This window comes from Phascolarctos cinereus, unplaced genomic scaffold (genome assembly GCF_003287225.1).
Source record: "Phascolarctos cinereus isolate Bilbo 61053 unplaced genomic scaffold, phaCin_HiC Scaffold_5;HRSCAF=322, whole genome shotgun sequence".
In the NCBI taxonomy this organism is placed as follows: domain Eukaryota; kingdom Metazoa; phylum Chordata; class Mammalia; order Diprotodontia; family Phascolarctidae; genus Phascolarctos; species Phascolarctos cinereus.
Window position 1 is genome coordinate 421,919,087 of NW_027555958.1, and position 27,652 is coordinate 421,946,738.

The 27,652-nt window shown below is 38.4% G+C and overlaps 1 protein-coding gene across 1 annotated transcript; it reads right to left on the minus strand.

Moving 5' to 3' along the window:
- Positions 1–2,971: 2,971 nt before the first annotated feature.
- Positions 2,972–25,323, minus strand: LOC110202731 (flavin-containing monooxygenase 5-like). Its single transcript, XM_078154552.1, is given in 10 exon segments — positions 2,972–3,027; positions 3,030–3,346; positions 8,318–8,390; positions 8,535–8,887; positions 11,785–11,984; positions 13,851–13,879; positions 13,882–13,994; positions 16,500–16,662; positions 19,425–19,611; positions 25,189–25,323. Coding segments are annotated over 10 exon segments (1,626 nt in total).
- Between the last annotated feature and the right edge of the window lie 2,329 nt (positions 25,324–27,652).

A 27,652-nucleotide genomic window follows, 5' to 3' on the forward strand; every position in this document is an offset into this window, starting at 1 on the left:
TGATAACTTTGAGCCATGAGGTCAATGACAGATTTTATTTTTTTTGTGATACCTTTGGAGTACTTCCTTATTCTTTTAGATAAATGTAGTGTTATAGACATAAAGTGTGTGCGTGTTGGGAGGACAGAGAGGAAGGATCAGTAAGAGAAGAATAAAAAGATTGCTGAAACACACTAGCAGTATTCACTGGCTTGAAAAGAGAATAGAGAAGGTAAATCGTTAGGGGTTACAGAGGGTTGGGGATTAGAATAATGCTAAGGGGGTGAGGTCTTTCAAAGTTGGAGGAGATTGCAAAGCTTGCCATAGGGTCAGGACTGGGTAAAGTGGGAAGTGAAACCAAAAGAAGGGACTGGGAGAATTGGGAGTGATCCAAATTCTGGAGATCTTAATGAGGGTGAATCAGCTAATCAATGAATATGTAAGCACTTATTAAGCAGCTACTTTGTGCCAGGTATTGTGATGAACAGGTTCAGGAGGGGTCAAGGCATTGCATAGGTGGAACAACAGGAGATTATGGTCAGAGAGGGCAATTCCAGAGTTATTTGGAGGTGGCATTGTTGATAGAATGCAGGAATACCTACCTCAGAACTCTGCCTCCAACACTAGTTATGTGACACTGGGAAAGTCACCTCCAAGGGTTGTTGTGAGGGTCAAAGGAAATCATTGATGTAAAATAGTGGTTTAAAACTTAAAATAAATGGGTGACCTGCTAAACCATGCTAAGGCCTCTGTGGGCTGCGTATTGACTTAGAAAATCACATACTAACATTGTCTATGTTTGATTTTTTTTTTTATTTTGTGAAATACTTGCCAATTACATTTTGTTTTGGTTCGGCAGCACTCAGAAGTATTGCTTGCCCCGGTCCCATGGAAGTACGTTTGACATCTCTGATGTATTTAGCAAACATTAAAGCCTCTAAGTAAATATCCCCTATTACCTCAAAGCTAGAACAGTTTCAAATAATAACTAATGTGTGACCACACCTGTGGATGAAGAGTGGTGTGGACATGGAAGCAACAGGATATGAGTAAACCAAGGAACAATGACACCAGGGTATTAGAAAAACCGTCAACGTGAATATTGAAGTTGCTGAAGATGACAAACTGTTCATTGTTCAAGGAAACACGATACACTGGACAGAATGCTAAAGTTATAGTCGTAGGTACTAGGTTTTGAATCCTGGTCATATTCCTTATAATTTGTGTGACTTTGGGCAAGTCATTCAGTCTCCAGGAGTCTCAGTTTCCTCATCCGTAAAGTGAAGTGGTTAGACTATGTCATATCTAAGCTTCCTTCCAACTCTAAATCTTATGATTCGATGAACCTATGAGTCTTGCCCAAGAGTATGGCTTGTTGCAGGAGAGGGAGGAAGAGAATTTGGAAGTCAAAATTTTTTAAAAGTGGACACTAAAAATTGTTTTTACATGTTATTGGGAAAATAAAATATTACTTTAAAAAAGAGTACAGTTGGTTCCAGGAGTATGCTGGTAAAAACCAACAGTTAATGGTTTCTCTGGGGAAAAATGTAGACAGAACACATTTTCAAGTCAAACTGCACCTCTATCACTTTCTTAATTCTAGACAGTAAACAAAGCAATAAAGCAAGCCTTGATTTATACCATTTGCTAATTCTGAGGTTTAAATGTTCACACTGGATATTTAACAATTGGTTCTCCCTAGCTAGTTGATACTGACTCCAGCATAGCCCTGATTGTTTCCAAAGTTGGAATCAGATGTGATCCTATAGTTAGGGGGCTCACATTCAAAGGTTAAAGGGATGGAGCATTCCCACATTTGAAAGAGGTCTTGTGTAAGTAGATCGGTGTTTGGATATGAAATCATCTTGTTTTTGCACATAGCTTTCAAGGCTGGTCTAGGAAAAATTACCAAGTAGGAAGAAAATTTGTCTCTGTCCTCTAGCTTTACCACTCTGTGCTCTCTTTCCTTTCAAAAGCATGTTTCTGGAGAACTTATTTCCTCTTTACAAGATACACTAATTTCATCTTCTTGCTAAACCTCTCTGCTATGCAAGTTTGTTCTCAGGAGATTCAAAACTCTTTACACTAAGATGTAAATAACTGATAGCACTTTTAATGAGTTCAGTGTTTCAGGGGTATATACCTTGGAATGAAGAGCAAATATTTAAATTAAAGAAATGAAAGGTGGAAACAGAACAAACATTTATTAAGCATCTACTATGTGCCAAGAACTGTGCTAAGCACTTTACAAATATTGTCTCATTTGTGGTAGAATTTGAGGCATCAATTATAAGGTGGAATCAGTTTTTTTTTAAGAAGACATTAGGTTTTCTTGGCCATATATAAAGTCACACCATCCCCCCAAAGTTAGGATATACACAAAACTTCATCTGAAATCCATGTGCTTGCCTATGCTAAAAATAAATTTAAAAAATTAAAGAGAACTTGAGATTTAGAAATATTCTTAAACTTTAAAAATCAGTTGCCTATTTAAAAAGGTCTTACTGTTTTAAAATGTTTTTTAACAAATAAGCAATTTCCTGTTTTCTGACAAATATAAGTGACTAAAAGATTTTTCTCTCATACCTCCCATTTCCCACTTGGTAAATGGAAACTTTCTTTCTAAATAGGAACATCACAAAATGATTAGAATGGGAGAAAGGGTTATAGAAAAGTTAAAAGAATTATAAAAATGTACCTTGCCAGAACTGGTTAGGGTGTGGTTTATTCATTTTATGATGAGATTCACTGCAGGATATTTTTAAATAGAAAAAATCACCTTGCAATGAGATATTATGCTTTGACATACTAAAATTATATTTTTACACACCCTTTCTGGAAAAATTCACCACAGCAAATGAAGCAACACTATCTACCATGTCATGACAGTTGTGATACTAGTAAATGAAATTAACACAGGATGATTGCAAATTTAAAAAAAAAATTAGTGTAGAAGCCATTTTTTATTTTTACTACTCATTAATGCACTAATTTATTTCCTTTTAAGATGGTAGATATAACCATAGTAAAATAAGATACTGGCCAAACTACAAAGCCCCTGAGTGCCATCTTAACCCAAGAAATTTCCGAAGATGGATTTCTCTCATTATTGACAGTGTGAGTTCTCATGGGTTTGAGCATCCTTTCTGTTTGAGTGAGGATTGCTCTCCTGGCCCCATCCCATTTCCTGGGTCCATGCAAGTGGTACTGGTATGGGGTGCAGGGGCCAGAGAAAACCTTCCAGGTCAGCTTGGAATCCCAGAGAAACAGCCAGAGAAGGTTGGGCTTCACACCGATTTGGGTGGCAATTTCATCCATGTACTCAATATGATGTACTTGGATGGTGTGACGGGGACTCTTCACATACCTGAAATGAGAAGGAAAAGTGTGGGCTAATCACAACCTGTTCTTCTCTGGGACAGGGTTTGGTCTGAGTAAGAAATACCCTAGAATCTTTTTGTCTTTGGAATAAATTTTGTTACTCATTGTGTCATGATAATTTGGATATTCTAAGTGTGTGGGATATAACTTACTATACACTTACTGTGCTAAATGTTGGGGATGCAAAGATAGATGAAAACGGTGCCTGCCATTAGGGATCTTAAGTTCTAATGCATGGGGCAACCTGGAAAAAAACTAAGTACATACAGTATCTGTGTAAAATTGATAGAGGGTAATCCGAGAGTGGAAGGAACCAGCCACTTGGTGGACCAGTAAAGATTCCTGAATAATGTGGGATTTGAACTGAATCCGTGAAGGAAGACAGAGAGAGTAAGAGATGGAGATGAGGAGGCAGAGCATTCTAGGGTTTAGGGACAGCCAGTACAAAGGTATGGAGATGGAATGTCATGTTTGAGCCTAGAAGCATTGTGTGAGCCTGGCCAAGTCCCTTAAGCTCTACATATGGAAGCCAGCTCCCTAGATCTATAAACCAAGTCACAGATGGGTTGTGTTCTGTATGTTGCATGAACAGAAGGAGTTTTACACATGAAGAATTACCCAGGTTAATGAAATCACAGTTCCTGTAGGTACTTACATGTAGCAGAATAATAGAATGTTGTAACTGGAAAGGATCTTGGAGAATATCTAATCCAACATCTTTGTTTTAAACATGAAGACACTATGGCTCAGAGACAAGAAGGATCTTGCCCGAGGTTACACAGCTATGACAGACAGATATGCAGATAAAATACTGCATATATAAAGATATGGAACTCAGTGCTAAGGTCCTTGAGGACAGGTGGTATATCTTAGAGGGTACTGTATTTCCCACATTCTGAAGCTTACCTGGCAAGACACTGAGGTCCTCTCTAGAGCTGAACTGCCAAGCATTCAAACTCTATTGCTGAGAGCACAACTCCAGTGGGATGGCCACATAGTTCAAATGCAAAATGGATGCTTACTTAAAAGACTATTTTACAGAAAATTCGTACAAGGTGAGTACTAACTCACCTTGGCAGTCAGACGAAGTGGTATAAGGATGCTCTCAAGGTCTCTCTAAAGAACTTTGGTATTGATTGTGAGATATGGGAAATGCTGGCTTAGGACTATCCAGCATGGCATACCTGAATCAAAGAAGGCTCTGTACTCCTTGAGCAAAACAGATTTGTAGAAGCACAAAGGAAGTGTGAGCTGCACCTATCCAAAGGCATTTCCACTCTAAATGTCCTAATAATTTGTGCCCAATCTATGGCAGTGCCTTGTGAATTCATATTTGTTTGATCAGCCACAGCCGGGCACACCATATCCTAACTCCAAAATTGTGATGTCATTGATGTTCTTTGGAAACAAAGGCTGAACATTTACCACAGTACCTTGCTCATAGTTAATGCTTATTACATAGACAGAGACAGAGAGGGAGAGAAATAGAGGGATGGAGAAAAAGAGGGAGGGAGAGAGAGGCTGGAGAAAGACATATGAGGGAGATGGAGAGAAAGAGACAGAGAAAAAGGAAGGAGATAAAAAGGGAGAGGACAGGGAAAGAGGGAGACAGAGAGGGAGAAAAAAGATTGCTAACAGTAGGTACAAGTATAAAATGGGCATAAATTATAGAATTGGTGCTGCAATAATCCCTTTACTAAGGCAGATCACAACCTTTTACAATTTAGTAGACAGGCTTTGTAAATTGCAGAAAATAAGGACTTTATCACCCTGTGGACAAGGCAGTGAAAACGCTCCCCAATTTAGCTACACTGGTGCTTGGGCAGTAGGCCTGTGTCACCAGGACTGTACTTGAAGGCTTTCAAGTTTGATGTTATCTGTTTGAAATTGAACTCTGCTGGTCTAGTCTTTGGGGAACCATAGTAACCTCCATGACACAATGAAGTATCAGAAGAGAACTTTGGTTGAGGTCAAAGGTTCTGAAATAAACTTTCTGAAATATTAAAAAGTGAGTATGCTCTACAATTAGTCAATCCCACTCCACCCCCATAAAAATGAGGAAATACAAACTATGAGACAAATGGGAAGGGAAGGGGAATAAAACCTAAGAAAACTAATACAAGGTATTTCAGTCTTAGCGAAATTTTAAGCTTTAGGATTCCTTCCCCCGAAAGAGTTTTTGTTAATGTGGGTTATATCTATTCACATTTGCCATATTAGAAATAAAAACATCAGCATTATTATGAAAATAATTTTGGCCTCATCAACCTCTTGGGACTTCCTGAGACCTTTGAGAGGCACTGTGACAGTGGGCAGAGCTGGTCTTGGATTTAGGAAGGCCTGGGTTTAAGGTCTACTTCTGACAAAATAATGGCTGTATGATCCTGGGCAAGTCATTTAATCTTTTAGTAACTTAATAAAATGGTAAGTTGCATAGAAGGTGCTCATCTGTATTTTTAGAGGAAATCCCAGTCATTCTTTTCTCCCCTGCCTCCCACTCCCTATACCACTTTAATTACATCTCTGGACCACCCCTTATAAAAAATTCATGGTTCCTGGCACAGATATTTAATAAAATGCTTTTTTTTTTGTTAAACAAATTGATTAAAATTGTTCACCAGCACAGGGCTACATAGTGATTCTTAGGGCACTCCAGTAGAAACTTCTTTCCAAGTTGACATTGAGCCATTAATGACAATTTGTGTTCAAATATTTCCAAATCCACCTGTATGAACAACTATCTAGCTCATATCTCTCCATCTTACCCACAAAGATCACATGAGAGACTTTGTCAATGTTTAGTTTAATTCTAGGTAAACTTTGTCTGTAGGATTATCCTGTTTTACTGGTCTGATAACTGTCACAAATACAGTGAGGTTGGTCTGGTATGACTGGTTTTTTTTTTTTAGTTTTTGTTGTTTTAGGCAATGGGGTCAAGTGACTTGCCCAGGGTCACACAGCTAGTAAGTGTTATGTGTCTGAGGCCAGATTTGAACTCAGGTCCTCCTAAATCCAGGGCCGGTGCTCTGTCCACTGCACCACCTAGCTGCCCCTTGGTATGACTGTTCTTGATGAAATCACACTGGCTCTTTGTGATCACTGCTTGCCTTTCTAGATATTCACTGACCATCTCTTTGATTATATATTCAAGAATTTTGCCAGGAATTTAAAGCAAGCTCACTGGCCTATAGTTTTCACACCCTGCTCTTTCTTCCATGTTGTGACTCCTCTTTTGTTTTTCACAGTCTTTCAAAAGTCACTGACATTTGCTTAGAACTCTTACTTTCTAATTCTTTCTGTACCATGGGACATAGTTTTCATCAGTCTGGTGACGTGAACTAAATGTTTAGCCAATGGATGTTTAGCCTGGAAAAGAAGAGATTTGGGGATAGGGATGGGGTAGTATAAACAGAAGATGTCTTTAATCATTGTAAGGGGTACCATGTGGGAGGGGGGATTGTTCTGCTTGGCCCTAGAGAACAGAATTAGAAGTAGTGGCTGGAATCTGCAAAAAAGATTTAGGCTTGATGCAAAGAAAGGCATTGTCATAGTAATAGCTCGGCAAAAGTGAAAAGGATTTCTTTGTAAGCGAGTGATTTCCACCTCATTTTATGTCTTCAAGTAAATGCTTGATGACTATTTTGGTGGAAGGTAGAAGGGATATTTTTTCAGGAAGAAGTTGGTCTAAATGTCCAAGTGAAATCACTATTGACTTTGAAATTCTCTTGTTCTGCAAAGTGCTCTCTTAAGGAATCCTGACTATGTGGTCTCTGAGGTAGCTTTCAACTTTATGAGTCTATGAATCTAGAGTAGAAGGCTTATTTGATCTCAGAAGATTGGAGAAACTTGTGGAATTCTCAGTTGGTCAGTATCTCACTAGGGGCAATTGGAAAGAACAAGACTCTTAAATTGTTTAAGAAGACACCTAAACTTAAATAATGACCCAGACTAGACCGATCGAGTTCATGTCCACATAATTTCCCCTTCTTTCCTTCTAAAGAACTATACTTAAGAAAGGTACCCCAACAGTTATACTCAGTTCTATCATTCAATGACTGAGGAGGAACATATTATCAAAACCAAGGATTTAAGAAAGAGCCTCAAGCCCTTTGGCTGGAATGCTAAAAGGGAAAACAAAGACTACAAAATGACAACAAAATGTTTGATCATAGCATTTTGCCCCCAAGGGTTTTACTTCTGTTCATTTCTCTCCATCTTTTGGGGAGCAGAGAGTATAATTCTATTAATAATAATCACTTAGAATGACTTGGACTTCTTTTCTCAAATCCGTCCTCAGACACTTACTAACTGTGTGACCATGGGGAAGTCACTTACCCCTGTTTGCTCTGCTTTTTTGTCTGTAAAATGAGCTGGAGGAGGAAATGATAAGCCACTCCAGCATCTTCGCTAAGAAAATCCCAAATGAAATCACAGAGTTGGACATGACTGAAAACAGTCGAACCACAACAAACAACAGTTGTCACAAATCATTGTAATAATATACTCTTAGAAGTTAGGAATCCAGTAGTAGCTTTAGGGGAAAAAAACCCTGCATAATTCTTTTTACAGTTTAATGCTTAGATGAAAGGAAATGTGAAAAAGCAATATGGCAGCTAGGTGGTACAATGGATCAAGTTGGAGAACTACAGTAAGAAGGAGCTGAGTTTGCCACAGACACTGGCTATGTGACCCTGCACAAATCATTTAGCCTCTGTCTGCCTCCGTTTCCTCATCTATAAAATGGGGGTGACAATGGTGTGTGCCTCCCAGGTATATATCTGTGAAGTTAAAATGAAAATCTGTAAAGTGCTTTTAACCCTTACAATGCTATATGAATGCTAGCTGTTATTATTATAAGGAATGTGTAGAGATGAGTATGTAGTTTAAGAGTCTAGGCTGGGGAACCCATTAGCATATCTAACTGTTTGTTTTCATTTCTTAGGATGAAGTTTCCTACCGTTTTGCCATATCCATTTTTCTCTGCGTGATATCAGCCATCATGTTCTTCACTGAAGGTAACTTGTTCAGCCCTAGGAAATAAAACTCTGATTTTAGGAGGTGGCCAAGGAGGTGATGGAATATGTCTTATTGAAGAGGACAAAGTGCTCCCAGGAGAGCCTGGGAATTTAATATGACATATAGAGCAGGACTTTCTCCAAGATTCATCCACATACCTTTGAACACTCATGCAGCCCAGCGACTCTGGAGCTCTGCAATGGGTAGGACAATGCCCAGGGGTTGGATGAGGCCAATGAAAGCCAGTGTTGGCTGCTCCAGGTCAGAAGGGAACATAAGCTTATAGAGAGACACCTCATTATTGGTGACTTTGATGAGATCTTCAAGAAAAGGAAAAGTGATATTGTATCCTGTAGCAAAGATGACCGCATCAATGTCCTCTTCTATAGCGCCATCCTCAAAAATGGCAGCCATCTCAGTGAATTCCTTTATGTTTGGTTTCACTACGACTTTACCAGAAATTATGTGATTTGGCAGGTCATCACTGACAGTTGGATGCTGGCTTAAAAGTCTGCAGATGAAATAAAGGTTAGAAAAAGTAAGTGAAGGTTTAAGGTATGTGGAAAACATAGGAAACTGACAAGTTGGTTTCACTCTTCCCTAAACCATAATTTGTATCCCTTCCCATCCCCTCCTAACATTTTCTTATTGTACCGATCACCGGCCATATGCCAACAATTTCCAAATCACACAAACACAGCTTTAACAAAATCAGATATGAAAGCAGTTTGGTCACATACTTGGTTTCATTTGTATTGTTTCTTCTTTTTAAGCATAAATTTTGAAAGAATGTAATGGCTACCTTCTATTGTCACTCAAGTCTTCCCTTGAATATGTCAAGAAACTAATTTTATCCTTTGATATTAAATGTTTATGAGTATTTTTCTTCTATTTAACAACCAACGAAGAGGAAAAACAATATAATGGTAATACCTAGCATTTATATAATACTTTTAAGTTTACAAAATGCTTTATAAACATTTCCTCATTTTGTCATCATTACAACTCTAGGAGGTAGGGTTCTATTTTATTCCCACTTTAGAGATGAGGAAACTGAGACAGACTTAGGTTAGGTAACTTGGCTAAGATCACAAAGCTAGTGAGTATCTGAGGTCAGATTTGAACTCAGGTTTTCCTGAGTACAGGTCTGACGTGTTATCTACTGTGTCATCTGCCTGTCATATACATGTACACACATATGCACATGTATACATTTGTGTAATGTTTTGCATAGATGTATGTATATGTGCAATAAATATCTAGACAGCACAGCTACAGAGATTTATGTTTTTGGAAAAACTTTTGTTAATAATCTCATGTTACTCTTGTGAGATAGACAGTATTACAACTCAATGGATTCTGAAAAGGTTGAGTGGTCAGATTCAAACCATAGTCATTAATGGATCTACATTAACTTAGAAAGATTGCCTTAGTAATATGTCACAGAGAATTGGGCCTATTGGCCCTTTACTATTTGACAATGTAATCAAAGACACAGTTAAAGCAAACAAGAGCCATGGGATGTACTTAGGATAGAGCAGTGGACTTGGAATCAAGATGACCTGAGTTTAAATTCTGCCTTAAACACTTGATAGAGACAAGTCACTTAACATCACTGAGTCTCAGTTTCCTCAGCTATAAAATGAGGCGACTGGACTCAAAGAGCTTTAAGAGATCTACCTCCTACCTCCAAATGTATGTGAGCAATGAATAGGCAGATTTCTTTTTTTAAAATAATTTTCTCTCAATTACATGTTAAAACAATTTTTGACCTTTTCAAAAACAAGGTTTGAGTTCCAAATTCCGTCCCTCCCTCCTCTCCTCCCTTCCTGAGATGGTAAACAATCTGATACAGGTTATACATGTGCAATCATGTATAGTCAGACAGAATTCTTACAAAATTTGCAGATGACACAAAACTATGAAAGATTGATAATACTTTGGGATGATAAAGTCAAGATACAAAGAGACCTTGACAGGTACCAATAATGGGCTGAATTAGATAAGATAAAATTTAATAAGGATTCGTGTAAAGTCTTACTCTTGAGTTCAAGAAACCAACTTTACAAATACAAGATGGAGGAGGTGGGTTTAGACTCCAGTTTACCTAAAAAGGCTCTTAATGGACTCCCAACAATGAGTCAACAATGTGACATGGCAATTAAAAAATGTATGTTATCTTGGACTACGTTGAGAGGAATAGAGCTCCCAGAAATATGTCATTCTCATCGTATTCTGCCTTGGTCAGTCCACATAATGCTGTGTTTAGTTCTGGGCACCACAATTTAGTAAGTGACCTGGAGAACTTCTAGAGATGGACAGCTCTTGAGTTCATTCCATATAAAGAAGGTTTGAAGGACGTGAGGAGAAGAAAAGCTTCAAGAGGGACATGAAAGCTGTCTGTAAGTACTTGCAAGAACTCTTATGTAAAAGTGTGATTAGAGGCACTCTGTTTGGCCCAAGAGGATGGAACTACGGTGAGAGCTGCAAAGAGGCAGATTTAGGCTTAATTTAAAGGAGATTTTCCTAACAATTAGAGACATAAAAAACAATGGAACACGCTGTAGATTCCCCTTCATTGCAGCTCTTCAAGAAAAGGCTGGATAACCATTTGTTGAATGTGTTCTCATGGTAATTTTGTTTTGGGTATGGTTGTACAAATGGCAACTGAATTCTCTTCCAATTCTAACATTCTGTGATTCTCTGAATAGCAATAATGTCATTAAATTGGATTTTCCCATAGAAACAATGTTGTAATAAATTTTGTTCTATCACAGGTTAAATTATGTATCTGACCAAATGTTAGATGTCCAGCTTTTTGCAGAAATGATCTGCCACCACTTTTAGTCAACTAAAATGTATGTGTCTCTGTATAGCTTTCCTATGTGTGTATAAATTGAATAAGCCATGTCCAGTCACATAAAATTAACTTAATGTGACATCATATCATACTGTGCTGTCTAAAGTTCTTGTTGCCTTCCTAAATCTGCCTCATTTTAGTTGCAAACGATCAAAGGTGAAGAAAGTTATAATTTAGAAATATTTTTGAAGAAACTTTGGCTTTTTGAGAAATTGATCTGAGGATGTTTGTTTCATAAATCTGCCCTCCCCTGTTATCACAGATTACTCACAGACATTAGATGGCAAGTTGGTTTCTTTTCCTCTCTCTCTTTTATTGACTAATCTGACTTCTGACCTTTAAATGGGAGCATTTGTGAAGGGAATGTCCTAGGTTTCCTGAGTATCATCTGCCTGGCTAAAAACTTCTGGCTCAGTTGGAAGAGAAGGAAGGAAAATCACAGAAGTAAACTAAGAAAGAAGGGAGGAAAGGAAACAGGAAGAGAGGGAACTGTGGGTATAAACATAGTCACACATATCCATATGCATATATACATAAACTCTGAGTACCTGTGCTGAGGTTGTAGGCCATAGTGGGCATGGTTAAACCTTGAATTTAATGTATTTTCCAGGTGATTGTTAATTATTCTGACACTTGCTGTTTTCCGGAGCAAACTGTTGAACCAAGTGAAGAGCGAAGTGTCCATGGGGTACCCATTGTCCCAAACGCGATGTAATATCCATGATCCACGTCTAGTGCTAAGGAAGACCTAAGAGAGAGCAGTGGGTGAAAGAGAGAACTGAGGGATTTTTCATTCACATCTTGCTTTCATTTGTGAATGACACTGTGATAATTGACCCATTACCCACAATCCTGCACATGATCCATCATCATTTGGGATGAGATCCATAAATTCCATAACCATTTTAAAAAGTTTGTCCTGACTATTCACATAGGAAAAATCATAGGGAAGAAGAACAATATTGCCCAGACGATGATAGTCAGCAGCTTTACGGATAACCTTTAGAGCTTTTGTCTCTATAAATCACATTTGTAAGTACATACATATATAATATACATATGTATACATGCACATGCATATATGTCTTAGACAGTCACTGCACATGGACAATGATCTGGGTGCAGAGGTGAACAGAAGAGGAAGAGTGGGCTAGATCACCTCTGGGAAATCGGAAATTTATTTTAGTGACTCCCAAGCTTCTCCCTGAAACAAAGGTTGATATTTCTAATATTAGTATTTTTCTAGGGTTCTTGAATGGCTAGAATTCATGAAACATTTTAGACACCAAAGAAAAATGGAAATTACCCAGAGGACAACAGGAAGGTGAGTTTGAATAGGGTAAAATACAGGAAGTCATAAAGAAATGGAGTAAAAGAAGTCATCAAAGAAATGCATGAGTGAAAAAGATGAGTTATTTAGAGAAACTGTGGAAAGGTGGTAGAAAGGAAAGGAAGGAAAGGAAGACCTCACCCACCTCCCCATGTGAAGAATTCATGGGAGGAATTACAAAAATCACAGAATCTGAGATTTGGAAGGGACCTCAGTGGATACTTAGTCTGACCCATACACACAGAAAGAATCCCAGCTATAATATACTTGACAAGAGCTTGGATAAAAACTTCTCTTTAAAGACCTCCAAGGAGGAGGAACCCACCACCTTGTAAGGTGGTTCACTCTACTTTTGGATGTTACTGATTCTTAGGAAGACTTTCCTGGCATCTTGCCTAAACTTCCCTCTTGCAAGTTCCTGGTTCTGTCCTCTGGGACCAAACAGAGCAAGACTAACCCTTCCTCTGCAATTCAGATACTTGAATGCAGTCATCATGTTTTTCCCATTTCTCCTGCCCTAAAACCCAATTAATCTCCTCCCCTCCCCTCCCCCCTCCCCTCCTCCTCCCTCTCCCCCCCGCTCTCCACTCCCTCCCCTCCCCTCCCCTCTTCTCCGCTGAAAATGCCTAATTCTTTTAACTAATCTTTATATGACATGAACTCAAGACTGTTCACAATTTTCCCTCTGGACACTTTCTAGCCTATCAATATACTTCTTAAATTATGTTGCCCAGGGGCAGCTAGGTGGTGCAGTGGATAGAGTACCAACCCTGGACTCAGGAGGATCTGAGTTCAAATCTGGCCTCATACACAAAACACTCACTAGCTGTGTGACCCTGGGCAAGTCACTTAACCCTGTTGCCTAGCCAAAAACCCCCCCAAAATCCAAAACAAAACAAAAAAAAATAAATTATGTTGCCCAGAACTGGGCATAATAAACCAGATGAAGACTGATAAGAGCACAGTAGAGTGGAACTTTTACCTATCTTTAAGAAGCTATGTTTTTCAATGTACCCCAAGATTAAATTAGCCTTTCTGGCTACCACGATATAGTGCTGACCCATCACGAGCTTGCAGTCCAACAAATTCTTCAAATGTCAAAATGGCTGCTGTCTAACCATGCCTCCACCATCTTGTACTGATGGCATTGATTTTTTGTACCCAAGGGCAAGACTTTACCTTTATCCCTGTTGAATTTCATTTTATTAGATTCAGTCCAATTCTCTAGCCTGTCAAGATAAAAAATATGCTGACTCTATTTAGTCAAACATTTTAATGTACCACCTGTTTTGCACCACTACTGAGTTCTACGCAATGTCTGCTCCAGAATTCCCAATACCAATCACGATGATTGTTTTTCCTAAAAATTCTTCTGGACTTTTATACTCTCGGCTGTGGAAATAGTCACCTTTGAAATGTTCAATGCCTATAAAGAGAGAACAGGATTGTGGGACAGTTTTCACACTGTTGATTCACTGTAGGAAAGACAGCTTTGTTTATAGTGATTTGAGGTAGGGAAAAGACATGAAGTGGCTGACTAGCACTATTTGTCCTAGGAAGTGAAAAATGTCATGGTACATACCATGACTTCATACCTTACTTGGGCAATGGATAGAGACTGAATGAGTTGAGGGTCATACCTGTTCATCTAAAAAGCATTCCCTATTTCAGCCTGTTCAGGGAGGGATTCAGTCAAACCCAGATCTCCCTTGGATGTCATCCAAGAATGTTAATTATGGAAATAGGAGAATGATCTCATTTCAGAGCCACTTAAGTCATTACACACAGTCTTGCAAAGGGCCAGGACGAAACAAAATCACAAAGTACCAGAAGTTTGTGTTCATGTCTTCCTATCTCCCTTTCCAGAACCTTCTTCCCTTGTCATGGTACCTCCCCCTTTTCCTATGTAACAAGGACCCTGTTTGTCTGTAGCAGCCCAGAGTTTCCCACAATAATGCCCACCCAGGCTTTTCCCTACCTGAACAGGGCCCTCCCCAGGCTTCTCCTTCCTTGTTTTCATTTCTTACACATTCCCTATTGGGCATCTTTCTTCAGGAAGCTATTCTCAGGCAGTTGAAAAGTTGAAAAGGATAGGAGAGACTAACTTATGCTAAGGTAACTAGAAAGTCACTGTGGTATAGTTAGGTAAAGGAATGGCCTTGTAATCATGAAGATTTGGGTTCAAGTCCTACAATCTGACACATATTGGGCTTTATGACCATAGGTAAGCAAAAAATCTCTCAATACCCCAGGCAGCTCTCTAAGACAATCACTTCAGAGGTCCTGAGGCATCAGGAGATGGAATATCCACAACAGGAGTGTTGAAATCACAGGTTCTGACCCAAGGATAATGTCTATGATGTTATCAATATGGATACCTTCCCAGTTCCCCCAAAGATTGCCGTACTCTCCTCTGTCATTTGTCTGGGCTTTAGCTTCATATCTTTTTCAGCCCTCTAGCCAAGGCTATTTCTTCTGCTTGCTGCTGCCTCCCACCCCATTCCCTGGTGGAAGTTAATCCACTCATGGGTTCTAGGCCCAACAAAATTGATTGATGATTGAAGGTGTGAAAACTACCCCACTTACCTCACTAATATCTACTGACTGGTTCTTGACACCAGAACAGAATTTAGCTTCACATACCATCCAGCCATTCAGGCATTTACCATGGCTATGTTACTGTCTGCCTGCCTGATGCCACTGACCTGCTCCTCCCCACCTGGACCAGTATCCTCAATACTGGAACTTGAGAACTGAACCTAACCATCCAGGACTTCCAGAATCCACTTCTTCTTATCCCTTCTCTTTCCATCTCTAACTTTCCACCTTCTAGAACAAAGCACCCTTCCAGGTCTTCACTCCCACATACATGTTGTCTTCCCATATTATAATGTTAACTCCTTGAGGATCTGAATTTAATATCTCTCTCTCTCTCTCTCTCTCTCTCTCTCTCTCTCTCTCTCTCTCTCTCTCTCTCTCCTCTCTCTCTCTCTCTCTCTCTCCCTCTCTCTCCTCTCTCTCTCTCTCTCTCTCTCTCTCTCTCTCTCTCTCTCCCTCCCTCCCTCCCTCTCCCTCTCTCTCTGTCTCTCTCTCTCTGTCTCTGTCTCTGTTTCTGTCTTTCTCTCTCATTCTCTATCTCTCAATATTTGTATCCCTGGTACTTAACACTGTGGATGGCACAGAGTAAGTACTTAAGAGTCTTTTTCATTTCTTTATTCTCAAGATTATCTACATTTAACCATTCATATGATTATAGAATATGGAATCTGAAGAACACTTTGGAGACTGTAGTTCAACCCTCTAACACTATGAATGAGGAAAATCAGAGAGAGATTATGATGGAGCTAAGACTAGAATCTGGGTCTCCTAACTCCCAGTCCTTTTATATTTTTATTTTTTATTATACCACACCAAAGAATAGAGTCCTCTGAAGGCAAGGTCAGGATTGCTCCTGTCTCTAATAAACTGGAGTAGGTAGGACTATAACACTGGCATCTGTGTGTTTATTATGGAATTTCTGAGAGTGAAGAAATTAGGACTGGGTTTATGCTTTGAGAGAATCAATATGTGAGTCTGTGGTAAGAGGGAGAGGGATGAGATTTTGTGGAAGCTGTCAGAGTTGGTGTTTGTGCTTGGTGGGGGATAGAGAGGGAAGGGATGTAGGAGGGTTAAAACTTCCTTAAAGTAAGTATTAATTTAAGCACAGGTTGGCTTCCTTCTCAACCACGTTGATCTCTCCCTTTCCCCCTTTCCATTCTCTCTTGTATTACTGGTGTACATGCCATATCCTCTTAACTCCCAGGAGAATGTACACAAATAACACAAGAAGTCTTCCTGACTTCAAATCCAGCATTCTATCCACTACATCACTTAGACGTCTGTAGTTGGCTGGAAAGTTCTCTTTTCATGCTTCTCTTTCTTAGTGACACATCTGGGAAGGACTGAAGTGGTAAGTTGGGGTCAGTATGATGGCCACTGCAAACCAAGATCCCATCGAAGACTAAGGACTCCTGTTTCTCATCAGCCTCTACCACCACATTCCATTGTCCAGAAGAAGAAAAATCTGGGCGCTTCTTTATACTTTGCACCTTGGCCTGAGAATAAAAGAACAAGTACGTAGTTGAAAGAACCTTAGAGGCCAGCTTGGTTCCACTCCAGAGGGCTGTGACTTGCCTAAGATCAGAGTGTAAGACTTATGACAGAGATGTGATTTTAACCATCTTGTCCTCTGATTTCAAAATTAGCAGTTTCTTCTGTACGTTATTGTTGTTCAGTCATTTCTGACTCTTCATGACCCTATTTGGGGTTTTCTTGGCAAAGATATCTTTTCCTTTTCCATTTTACAAATGAGGAAACAGGAAAACAGGGTGAAGTGACTTGCCCAGGGTCATATAGCTACAAAGTATCTCAGACTGGATTTCAACTCAAGTCCTCCTGACTCCAGGCCCTGTGCTCTAGGTCTGTTGTGCCACCTAGAGGTCCATTCCATACTACTTACTAAATGTATTTACAAATGAATTGAGAAAAAAACCCTAGGTTGACATATCTCTTTTAATGTTGATCTTCCCAAATACATCTTGTTTGCTTGGAATGTGGCTTCCTATTTTCAGAATTGATATGTCCTTGGTTTATTCTCCTATTTGTTATCTGTCCACTGTTCCTTTTGAATGCTTTAATTGTATCCAGCTCCAGGTAGAAAGGTTTTAGACTCAAGAGTACAGATTGAAGACACACACACACACACACCACACACACACACACACACACACACCTGCTAATGTGAGAATTTATTTTACTTGACTATACATTTTTTGTAATGGGTTTTGTTTTTCTTGTTTCCTCAGTGAGGGAAGGAGGGAAAAAGAATTCAGGGCTGAAAATAAAATAAAATTGAATTAAAAAAGAAAAAAAGCACTTGAGGAAGTAAACAGAGATGAAGCACGAATCTTTTAACTTTGTTTTACTACATACAAGTTACTACTACATTATATGCTGTAGATGGAGAGCAAATAAATATAATCCAAGTACAGTCACTATATTCAGGTACAATCCTTCCCCAGACCCCTGAATTTCGATTGCAGGATCCCTCCAATAACTCATGGCTCCCATCTGAGATACCCTTTAGTTCATGTTCCTGAAATAGACTTTCAGTGGGTTCATTTTCAAGGCATTCTGCAGTCCCAATAGGAAATAAACCCTACAAAATTTAATTACTCAAAAACAAAGAGTTTACTAGAAGAGATCAATGTGAAATCCTTGATGAATCAGTTAGGTTATAGGAACAGTTATTCATGACAGTAATAGTTGCCATTTCTAGAGTTTTAAGATTTATAAAGCTCACCCCTCATACCAGCTCTATGAGGCATTATGAAAGCAAGCACTTTCAGCTCTGCTTTTACAGTTGAAGAAACTGATGATGAAAGAGTTTAAGGAATTTATGGTCTATGGAACTATCAAGAGTATAAATGCCTGGAGTCTTGTAAATCTAATTGCATCTGAAAAGAAGGTGGAGGGAGAATATTGAGATTACTTACACTGTAGGAAGAATAGTCATAGAGATGCCCCATAACTCACTGGAGAAAAAAATCCAAGACAGAAGCTAGTAATAAAACCATTGACCTCAAATGTTTATACACAAATGCACGAAGTAGGAAATGAGGTCATTACTCAAGGAAATGTAATGTCACAGGTAGCATTAATGCTTGGTGGAATAGGCCCCATGAATGAAATACTGTACTGGAATACCTTATTCAAAGGAAAAGGGACAGGTAAAAGAAGGAAAGATGTGGAATTGCAATCATAACATGTTGAAAAGACATACTTACATGAGATAGGATCACATAAGATAAAATGAACAATTTTGATTACATAAAATTTAGCAAGATTTTTCATAAACAAAATTAACTACTAAAATTAGAAGATAAATAGCTAACTGGGGAAAAATCCTTGTAGTAAGCTTTTCTAATACAGATCTCATGTCCAAAATAAAGAAGGAACTGATTAAAATATTTAAGAACAAAAACCATTCTCCCAATAGATGAATAGTTTTGCTTGGCTGTGCATATTTGTTACAAGTATTTCTTTTTTTCTTTTCCTTTTCAGTTTGGGGTGGGGAAAGTCAAGAAGTAGAGAAGTGTTAGCAATAGGGTTATCAAAAAAAATTAGAAGAAAGAAAAAGAGGTCATTGAAGCATTTTGAAAAGTACAGAAGAGAACAGAGGGAAGGCAGATAGAAACAAAGAAGCAGGATAGCTTTGAAAGTTACATGTTGCATTTATTGTATACTTACAAGTTTTAAGTTTATATAGAGACCAGTGGTTTCATGTACAATTCTCATTTTATATTCCACTTTGTATATGGAAAGGCTCACTTGTATGTAAGTACAGAATAAAAAAAAATAAAGAAGATATACTCAGAGGTTGAAATACAGGAATCAAAAACGTGGCTTGGAGTGGCAGGAAGGAAGCATAATGAAGAATATTTGAGTGAAGAAAAACATAAGTAAAGACAGAAATGATATTATTATTGGAATGTGTCAAAGAGCTCCTGAGCAGAAAGAGAAAATGGATATAGAGTTTGGTAAATAAGTCACAGCCTGACATGGATTGATGGGGGACTTCAAATATCCAAAGTTGAATTCCTTCCCTTTTTTTAGGCTGCTTTGAGGCAGAAGTACTTAGTGAAATCCAGGTTTCCCCTACGTTGCTCCATAACTCTAGTTGGCTATGACAGAAGAGAGGATCTGGGAAACAAAATTTCTTACCTCCTTATTAAAATGCACTGATCCTCCCTAAAGCTATCCAACAAAACTCTCATACCTACATATCATACATTTTTTTTTTTCATTTTTGTTTTCCCTTAAAGTGGATATATTTCAGGAGGTCAAAGTGTTTGGCATACATCCTCAAGTATTCCATGACTTTGGAGTTGTGCATGTAGTTGGGAAAATGGTCTGGGATGGGATAGTCACTGTAACACATCATCTCCTTGGAGGTATTGATTGTCAAAGATCTGTAGATACTGGGCAGTTTCTCTGCAGTATTTTTCTGTGAAAGAAATTCTCTCTTGATATATCTTATGATTAATACAGAAGCAAAACTAAACACTAGATATATCGAAAACATAAAGAATTTCAGTAATAATTGAGTAGTGTCCTTTTCTCATTTTAGTAATAATAACATTATTATTAAAAATAATAGCTAACATTTACATAGTACTTACTATGTGCCAGGGCGTACGTTAGGTACTTAGCAATTATTATTTCAATGGATCCTCCCAACAATTCTGGGAGGTGGATGCTGTTATGAGCCTCATTTTATAGATGAGGAAACTGAGGCAAACAGAGCCTAAGTGATTTGTTCAGGGTCGCATAGTAAGTGTCTGAGTTTAGATTTGAACTCAGGTCTTCTTGACTTGCCTGGGCAGCTGAGTGGCGCAGGGGGTAGAATTCTGGGTTTGGAGTCAGGAAGGCTCCTCTTTGTGAGCTCAAATCTGACCTCAGACACTTTCTAGCTGTGGGACCCTGGGCAAGTCGCTTAATCCTGTTTGTCTCAGTTTCCCCATCCATAAAATGAGCTGGAGAAGGAAATGGCAAATCATTCCAGTATCATTGCCAAGAAAACCCCAAATGGGATCACAGAGAGTCGGACACGACTGAAAATGACTGAAGAACAACAATTTCTTGACTTCAGACCCAGTGCTCTAACCCATGTGCTACTTAGCTGCATTATTATTATTACTGTTGCTACTACTAGCTAGCATTTATATATCGCAAGAGTTCCCAAGTATTTTACACATGTTACTGCATTTGATCCTCACAATAACTCCATGAGATAGGTGCTATTATTATCTCTATTTTGAAGATGAGGAAACTGAGGCTCAGAAAAGTTAAGTAACTGGTCTTTCATATCATCTATCTCCCTTCAAACTTCTACATTTAACTGTCCTACTTGTATTTTCCCTCCATAAGCACAAGGGAGAAAAATTGTGTGTTCAAAGCACATAGAACTTTACCCTTCCATTCTCCTAGAGGATGCTGAATTAGTGTTGGTATTTTCCAAGAATCACTAGACCATGAACAAATCCTGGATAATATCTGTCACCCTCTAATATGAGCCCTCTTTTCACTGAGTTGAAGACTTTGCTTTTTACAGATTCAGTGTTTCCCATGAGAGGCTAGTCCAACTGTTACCCCAAAGAAAAGAACTAAAATTGAAGGTTAACCAGGAAGTTCCAGGTTAGTACTAGAAGTCTGTAAATGTTACTACTTCCCAGAATTATAGCAAATGTAGTTTAAAGTTATTGGCCAATTAACATTTCAGCATTGGAAGGGACCTCAGAAGTCAGATAACTCAATGACAGCTGAGCTATGGATCAATTTTACCATCCAATGAGAATGTTTTCAAATTTGTCTGAGAATTGCTGAGTATTTCAGCAAATTGTAAGTTAAAAAACACTTTCCAATACCTTTATTTTTCTAAATTACTTGACTAATGGTAAGAAAAAAAAAAGATCCTTTCTTTTTTTACTCTTGGACTTTCTCTTTCATGAAAACTTCCTCAAGAATATTCCATCCCAAGAAAGTATATTCCATCCCAGGAGACAGCATTCTGTTCCATTCTGTCACAAACATTATGTGCTGCCCTGGAATTATTCTCCATAACTAGATTGTAAACTTCTCAAGGGAAAGAGGGTATCTCTGACTCCCTTTATGTTCCTCACCTTCTAGCATAGTTTTGTCAATAGCAAAGGCATTTGGTGAATGTTTACTGAATGAATGCTTAGGAATTCTCTTGCATTTTGTTATTATTTTTTCTTCTTATCCTATTTAAATTGCCTGAGTACATACTGTATTCTGCTCACTCAATACCTTGTCTGAATCACCAAATGCTAGACTTAAGAAACCTTGGGATTCACGTAGCACAACTTCATTTCATAGATGGGGAAACAGAGGCCCATGGGAGGAGAGCAAGAGACTTCACAAGGTTGGAGACCACCATTAAGCAACTGAGTCAGAACTAGGATTTATTGAACCAGGAAAAGCACTGCAAAAGGAATACTACTTGGGTGGGGAACCTGCAGCCTCAAGGTCACATGTGGCCCTCTAGGTCCTCAAGCACAGCCCTTTGACTGAATCGAAACTTCACAGAACAAATCCCCTTAATAAAAGGATTTGTTCTGAAAACTTGGACTCATTCAAAAGACCACGCCCAAAGATCTAGTAGGCCACGTGGCCTCCAGGCCACAGGTTCCCCACCCCTGTACAAGGCACATGATGTGGGAGGTGGGGAGGATGGCTATAATTCCTGAGGGGAGAAAGAGATGTCAAGATATCATGAAGCTGCCTGTCTACCTACTCCCACAGGAAATGAGTGTTTGATAGCTATCTATTCAAAAGAATTATTCTTTTTTTTTTTTTTTTGCTTTTAGGCAATTGGGGTTAAGTGACTTGCCCAGGGTCACACAGCTAGGAAATGTCAAGGTTTGGTCTGAGGCCGGATTTGAATTCAGGTCCTCCTGACCTCAGGGCCTGTGCTCTATCCACTGCGCCACCTAGCTGCCCCCCAAAAGAATTATTCTTGAAGATTAAGTTGTAAGTATAACCTTAGGTAAGCTTACCCATCGTGCTCTCCTCCCCAATTTGACATTCAAGAAGTCTAATTACTGGGTGTGGGATAGTGGGTGGGGTAGTAACCTTTACAGCAAACTGATACTTTGGGAAAGGTGCTGAAATAATAATAATAATAACTTCTATGTAGAGCTAATTTTTCTTGAAAGATATCAAACAAAGTAATCAAACAAATAAAAAAACCAACCTTCAGAGTATCATTTGGATTGTCTACAACTGGGTATCAATACATGTCTTTGATTTTACACATTAGGAAATTGAAGCTCCACAGAGAGGTAATGACTTGCCCAAAGTCACAAAGGAAGACTCCTCTGCCTTTTTACTGAAATTGAGTAGCAGCTGACATAGGGGACAAATGGAGTCCAAATCTCATAAATTTACAGAGCTCGAAGGGAACCTTACAGGTCACTTTGTTTAGTCCCCTTATTTTATAGAGGAGGACACATAGATCCAAATTTAATATCAGAGCTGTCTCCTTGACTTCCATTCCTATACTTCATGCAGGTTGTTGAAATTTAACTCTTCTTGGGGGTATGGGACCAGCAGCCCTTCCAGAGCACTGCCCCCTCTTCTTTTTACCTAGGACAATCAGCTAAGCAGGGAGAGGGTTCCTTAGGTCCTTCTAGAGCCCTGAGGATCTGCTCTCCTGATTGGTGACTCCCTAACTCAGACCCCCATGACATGAGGGGTGCCAGCCATGCTCACTTTACCATGAACTTGACCTGCTCTCCAGATTTCACCTCGTCACCAGCCATCTTGCTCCTGCATGGGTATCTTCTTCCCTTCTTTGCCCATCTTTAGATATCTTTTTTTTTTTCATTTAGCTTCTTGGGAGTAGGAACCACCTTGCTTACTTATATTCTCAGTGCTTAGCACAATTCCTGGCATATAATTAGTACTTCATAAAAAGTTTACCTGTCTGTCTGTCTGTCTATCTATCTATCTATCTATCCACCTATCTCTATTTCTCTATGTTTCTCTCTCATCTTTCTCTCTCTCTTTCAAACATTCATTCCAAAAATAGTTCTGGGAACTTTTTACTTAACACTGGGCCTGCAAGCCTTGTCCACATTAAGGAAATGATGAACTCTGTTAAATATATTGAGAAACAGAATTATTCTGAAATTACAGAAATTTCCAAATGAGGATAGAATATTATAATATAATTTTGGACCATGTTACAAGTCTTGAAAGGTTAACAGATTTATCCAAGAGATGGAGAAAAACATACTTCAATAGCCTAGAAAATCACCTAACTTAAACCCTACTTATAGGTTTTTCAAGTTAGTCTTGGAAAAACAGACTGTCTGTGAAAGGTATACTTAATATCCAATGTTATGTGTGGTTGCATAATGAAAAATTAAAGAATATGTGTCAAAATCTTATGACCTCAATGCTTAGTTATGTAAATCAAGGAGTTGAAGCAAAAGCAGGATATATTGAATATTAAAAGATTTTTAAAGACATGAAAGTTTGCAAGGTTTACTGATTTTCAATAAACTTAGTTATTTTACTTTGTCCCAGTTAATTTGCACACTACTGTAGTTAAGCAATGGGTTGAGGAAGAGTGCAGTCAGAGGGGCATGATTGCCCAAACCGAAGAATGAAAGGCAGTAGCTTCATGAAAAAGGCTTCCAATGCTAAGATAGCCTGAAGTTCCCAATCTGGGGGCACATACCAGAAAAAGAATTTTGACTCCAAGATAAAGGATCAGGGTCTGCCAAATCTAGGAGAGGAAGTAGGGTTGGTTTAAAATGCTACTTATATATTAATCGGAACTAATTATGAAATTATTACATTCTTTCCTTAATTTTCCATCATCATAAACATGTTTTTAGTTATACTAGTGAATGGCTATCTTAGTTTAATCAGAAATTGTATTTTTTTATTCTTAAAAAGCATAATTGGATGAAGTATGCCCAGGTCCTTCCCATGATAGTCTTTATTTGCACATATCCAGGCTCTTCAGTACTATTCCGTGAGTACTACATGGCAAGGAATGAATAAATAAAACCCAGAACGAGCCTTCAAGGTACAGAACGAGCAGCTCTTTTCAAACCTGAAGGGCAAAATTTGTTCTTTTTTTTTTTCTGATTTCAGGAAGATTGTCCAGATATGTACCTTGGCTCTTTTTGCAGACCTTGAATTTGTGTCTCTATTTTACTCATATTAACTTGCGGTCTTTGAACTTACTTAAACATTTTTAAAAAATAATTATTTCTCAATATAATTTGTTTCCTTTGTAAATCTATGTGGTTCATTTTATGAATTTAGAAACATTATTCTGAGAAGGGATCCATAGGCCTCACCAGATCCCTGAAGGGGTCCATGCCACAAAACAGGTTAAGAACCCAAAACTTTAGGGTCACTTTGGTTCTGGCTCTTCCCACCAGACTTTATACTTTCATAGGGCTATGGATTTAGAGCTGGAAGGGATCTCAATGGTCATCCAGTTTGATCCCCTTCTTACAGAGATAAGAAACTAAAGCTAAGTTCCCATAGAAGGTAGCAGAGCCAGAAATTTGGACCTAAGGTCTTTTGATTCCAGATCCAGCATTCTTCTCACTGTAATATACTGTTTTGTCTTTTTTTCCTCTTCATCAATGACCTTGGACTGCTTCCCCCTTGATAATGTTTCTTCCTATATGGACTTTGAGGTATAGATCTGTCATTATGAACTCTAATACATGCCTAGGGAAAATCTGGCTGTTCCACTCACTGCCTATGGTAATGGACAAATGACTTACAGGAAACAAACAGCTTTTAGAGATCTTAGAGTCATAGGTTTTGCTGTTGAATGAGTCTTAGAGGTCATCTAACTTAATGAGAGGTAAGATTTGAACCCAGCTCCTTTCACTCCAAATAAAATACTCTTTCCACTATACCACACTAGCCTGGCAAATAAACACCTAAAAATAACAGGAAATAGCAGAGATTTTCTCTTTTATATAGAACAGAAGTAGTAATTTAAAAAATCTTGAGAAATCAAGCTCACTTGGAATTTCCAGAGTCCTCCAATGTCATTATTCTTTTCAAAGCAGGTGGGCTCTAGGTCTTCATCCAAGCAGCACTTGATGGCACCTAGACCACAAACTCCAGCTCCAATCACAGCAATTCTCTTCTTGGCCATGGTCTGTCACCTTGCTAGTTGAAGGAAAGAGTGTTGAGAGTAGAATTGACTCTTCAAAACAGGAACTAGATATTCGTGGAACACTGCAATCTAAAGTGACCAAATCCCTATTAATATTATTAACATTGTCCCTGTTAATAATCAATATTAATATTATCCCTAATATTATTATTATATCCTAGTAATATTAATATTTATTGGCCACAAAAGCAATATCATCCCTATAATCAGTCATTCTTTTGAAGACTGACAATTGTTTCTCTCTCATCTTAGATTCCAGTTCTATAGAACTGGGACCTTGGGGATGTTAGGCCCTGATAGCATGATCAAATTCAAACAAGATTTGATTTGTAAATTGGAATACTAATTAATTAATTTACTAGGGAAGGTTATAACTGCCTAGCAAAATTGATCACCTGAGTTTCCCCAATGTTTCTCAGATTGTGGGTCATGACCCCATATGGGGTTGTGTAACTAAATGTGGGGGTTAAAAAAAATTTGATATGTAGCCACCCATTTTTCACAAATTGAACAGGAATCTGGGAAATCTAACTGGATAGTATCTCACTTAGGAAGCCTAGCTCTAAGCTAGGGGAATAATTGTTGAACAGGAGATTGTTGATCCCTTGCCTGGGAGATACCATATCATAGCTTAGGCCTTTAGGGAGCAGACCTGGAGAGGCTTCTGCTGATCCAAGGCTAAATTTTTCTGCCCTTTCTGAAAAAGCACAATAGAATCTAGCTGACTCTGGGAGGGGATATCACAATTGCCCATCAAAGAGTGAGCCTAGGGAGTTCAGTAGATCGACCTACTTAGCACAGATGCCTCACCCAGTAAGATATCAGTCCAGAAGCCGAGAGATTTGCCTGACCCAATATATCCGGGAGAGGCACCATGCTCTGTGGGGATCTAACTTAGCCTAGCTATCACTGACACTAAACTTTGGCAAGGACCCTGGAGAGAGGAATAACACAAACTCCCTGAAGTTCTGGATTGGCAAGTTGCCTTAACTACATACATTACCTACATGTGTGCCTTACCATGATTGTATGTGAAGTTTGTGCCCACTTCCCTCCCTGCACCCAATGCATGGACTCTGGGTATCCTTATGGAAGAATGCATTCCAGATTTTTTGGTGTTTTATAAATATTCATCTTGCTATGCCACATAAGTAAATGTCTTTTCTAAGAAGTATTTGGGTCTCTTGGGATGAGAACCATACTGGTAGGGACTGATGAGATACACCCACCTTAGAACCTGGTTTAGCAGTGGCCCCTCTGGAGAACCAATCTGCCAATGCAAGTATGAGTTGTGAGTGAGACAGGAGGGGCTATGGCAAAGCAAAACACAACTTTATGGCAAGGATTATTCTTGAGTTTATTATCTTTCATAAACCTACAATCAATCCTCATCCTACAAATATCAAATCAAAACTATCCTGGAGATCTCAACCAATAAACTGTTCTGGAACCAGATGATTATCACAGACAGAACTGTGGCTCACAATGCCTGCTGATCCATGAAAAAAAAATTTAAGAACAATTTTAATAGATATCACCACATCAAATGTTGATAATCTCCAAGTTACACAGAATGAAAGACTAGCAGAAGAAATCAAAATCACGTGGGACCAAGATGATCATCTATACATCCTGTCCACTCTTAACAGTTGTACCAAATGTTTAGGTAAATTTATATAAGTTTATTCAATTATGAAAAGTGATTTTTTGATCTACGTTTTTAACAGTACACAACACACAAAATATAAAAGAATAATAGCAGTATAATGACTTGTCCAAGACCATTTCCATCTAAATGCAGTGGAAAAAGATGAGAACAAGATAATACAAATGAATAACTTACACTCATATATTGCTTTCAGGTATAGAGAATATTTTTCTTACAAAACATTTGGAAATTTAGTTATTATCTATATTATCTATATAATATATTATGAGTATTAAGTAGTCATTTTTAACTATAAAAAGCTAAGGCTTATAGAGTTTAAAAGACTTGCCTCAAGCCATAAAGCTAGTGTAGTCAAGGCAAATTATACAGGTGTTATAAATGAGTCACCAAATCTACCTTTGCCTTAGTTACTTAGATAAAATCAGTTATAAAAATGAATTTTTAAGGTAGCTGCCTTGAGAGTCAGATTGCTTCATCTAAGGAGACATGCCAAGAAAAGAAATAGGGCAAAGAAACCAATTTTGAATAGATATTCAGAAAAATAACTTAATATTATGTGATTCTTTTAAGACAGACCAATTTATAAATGTCTCTTTAGTTTAACCTCTAGTGCTGGGTAGAGAGAATGCAGATATCTGT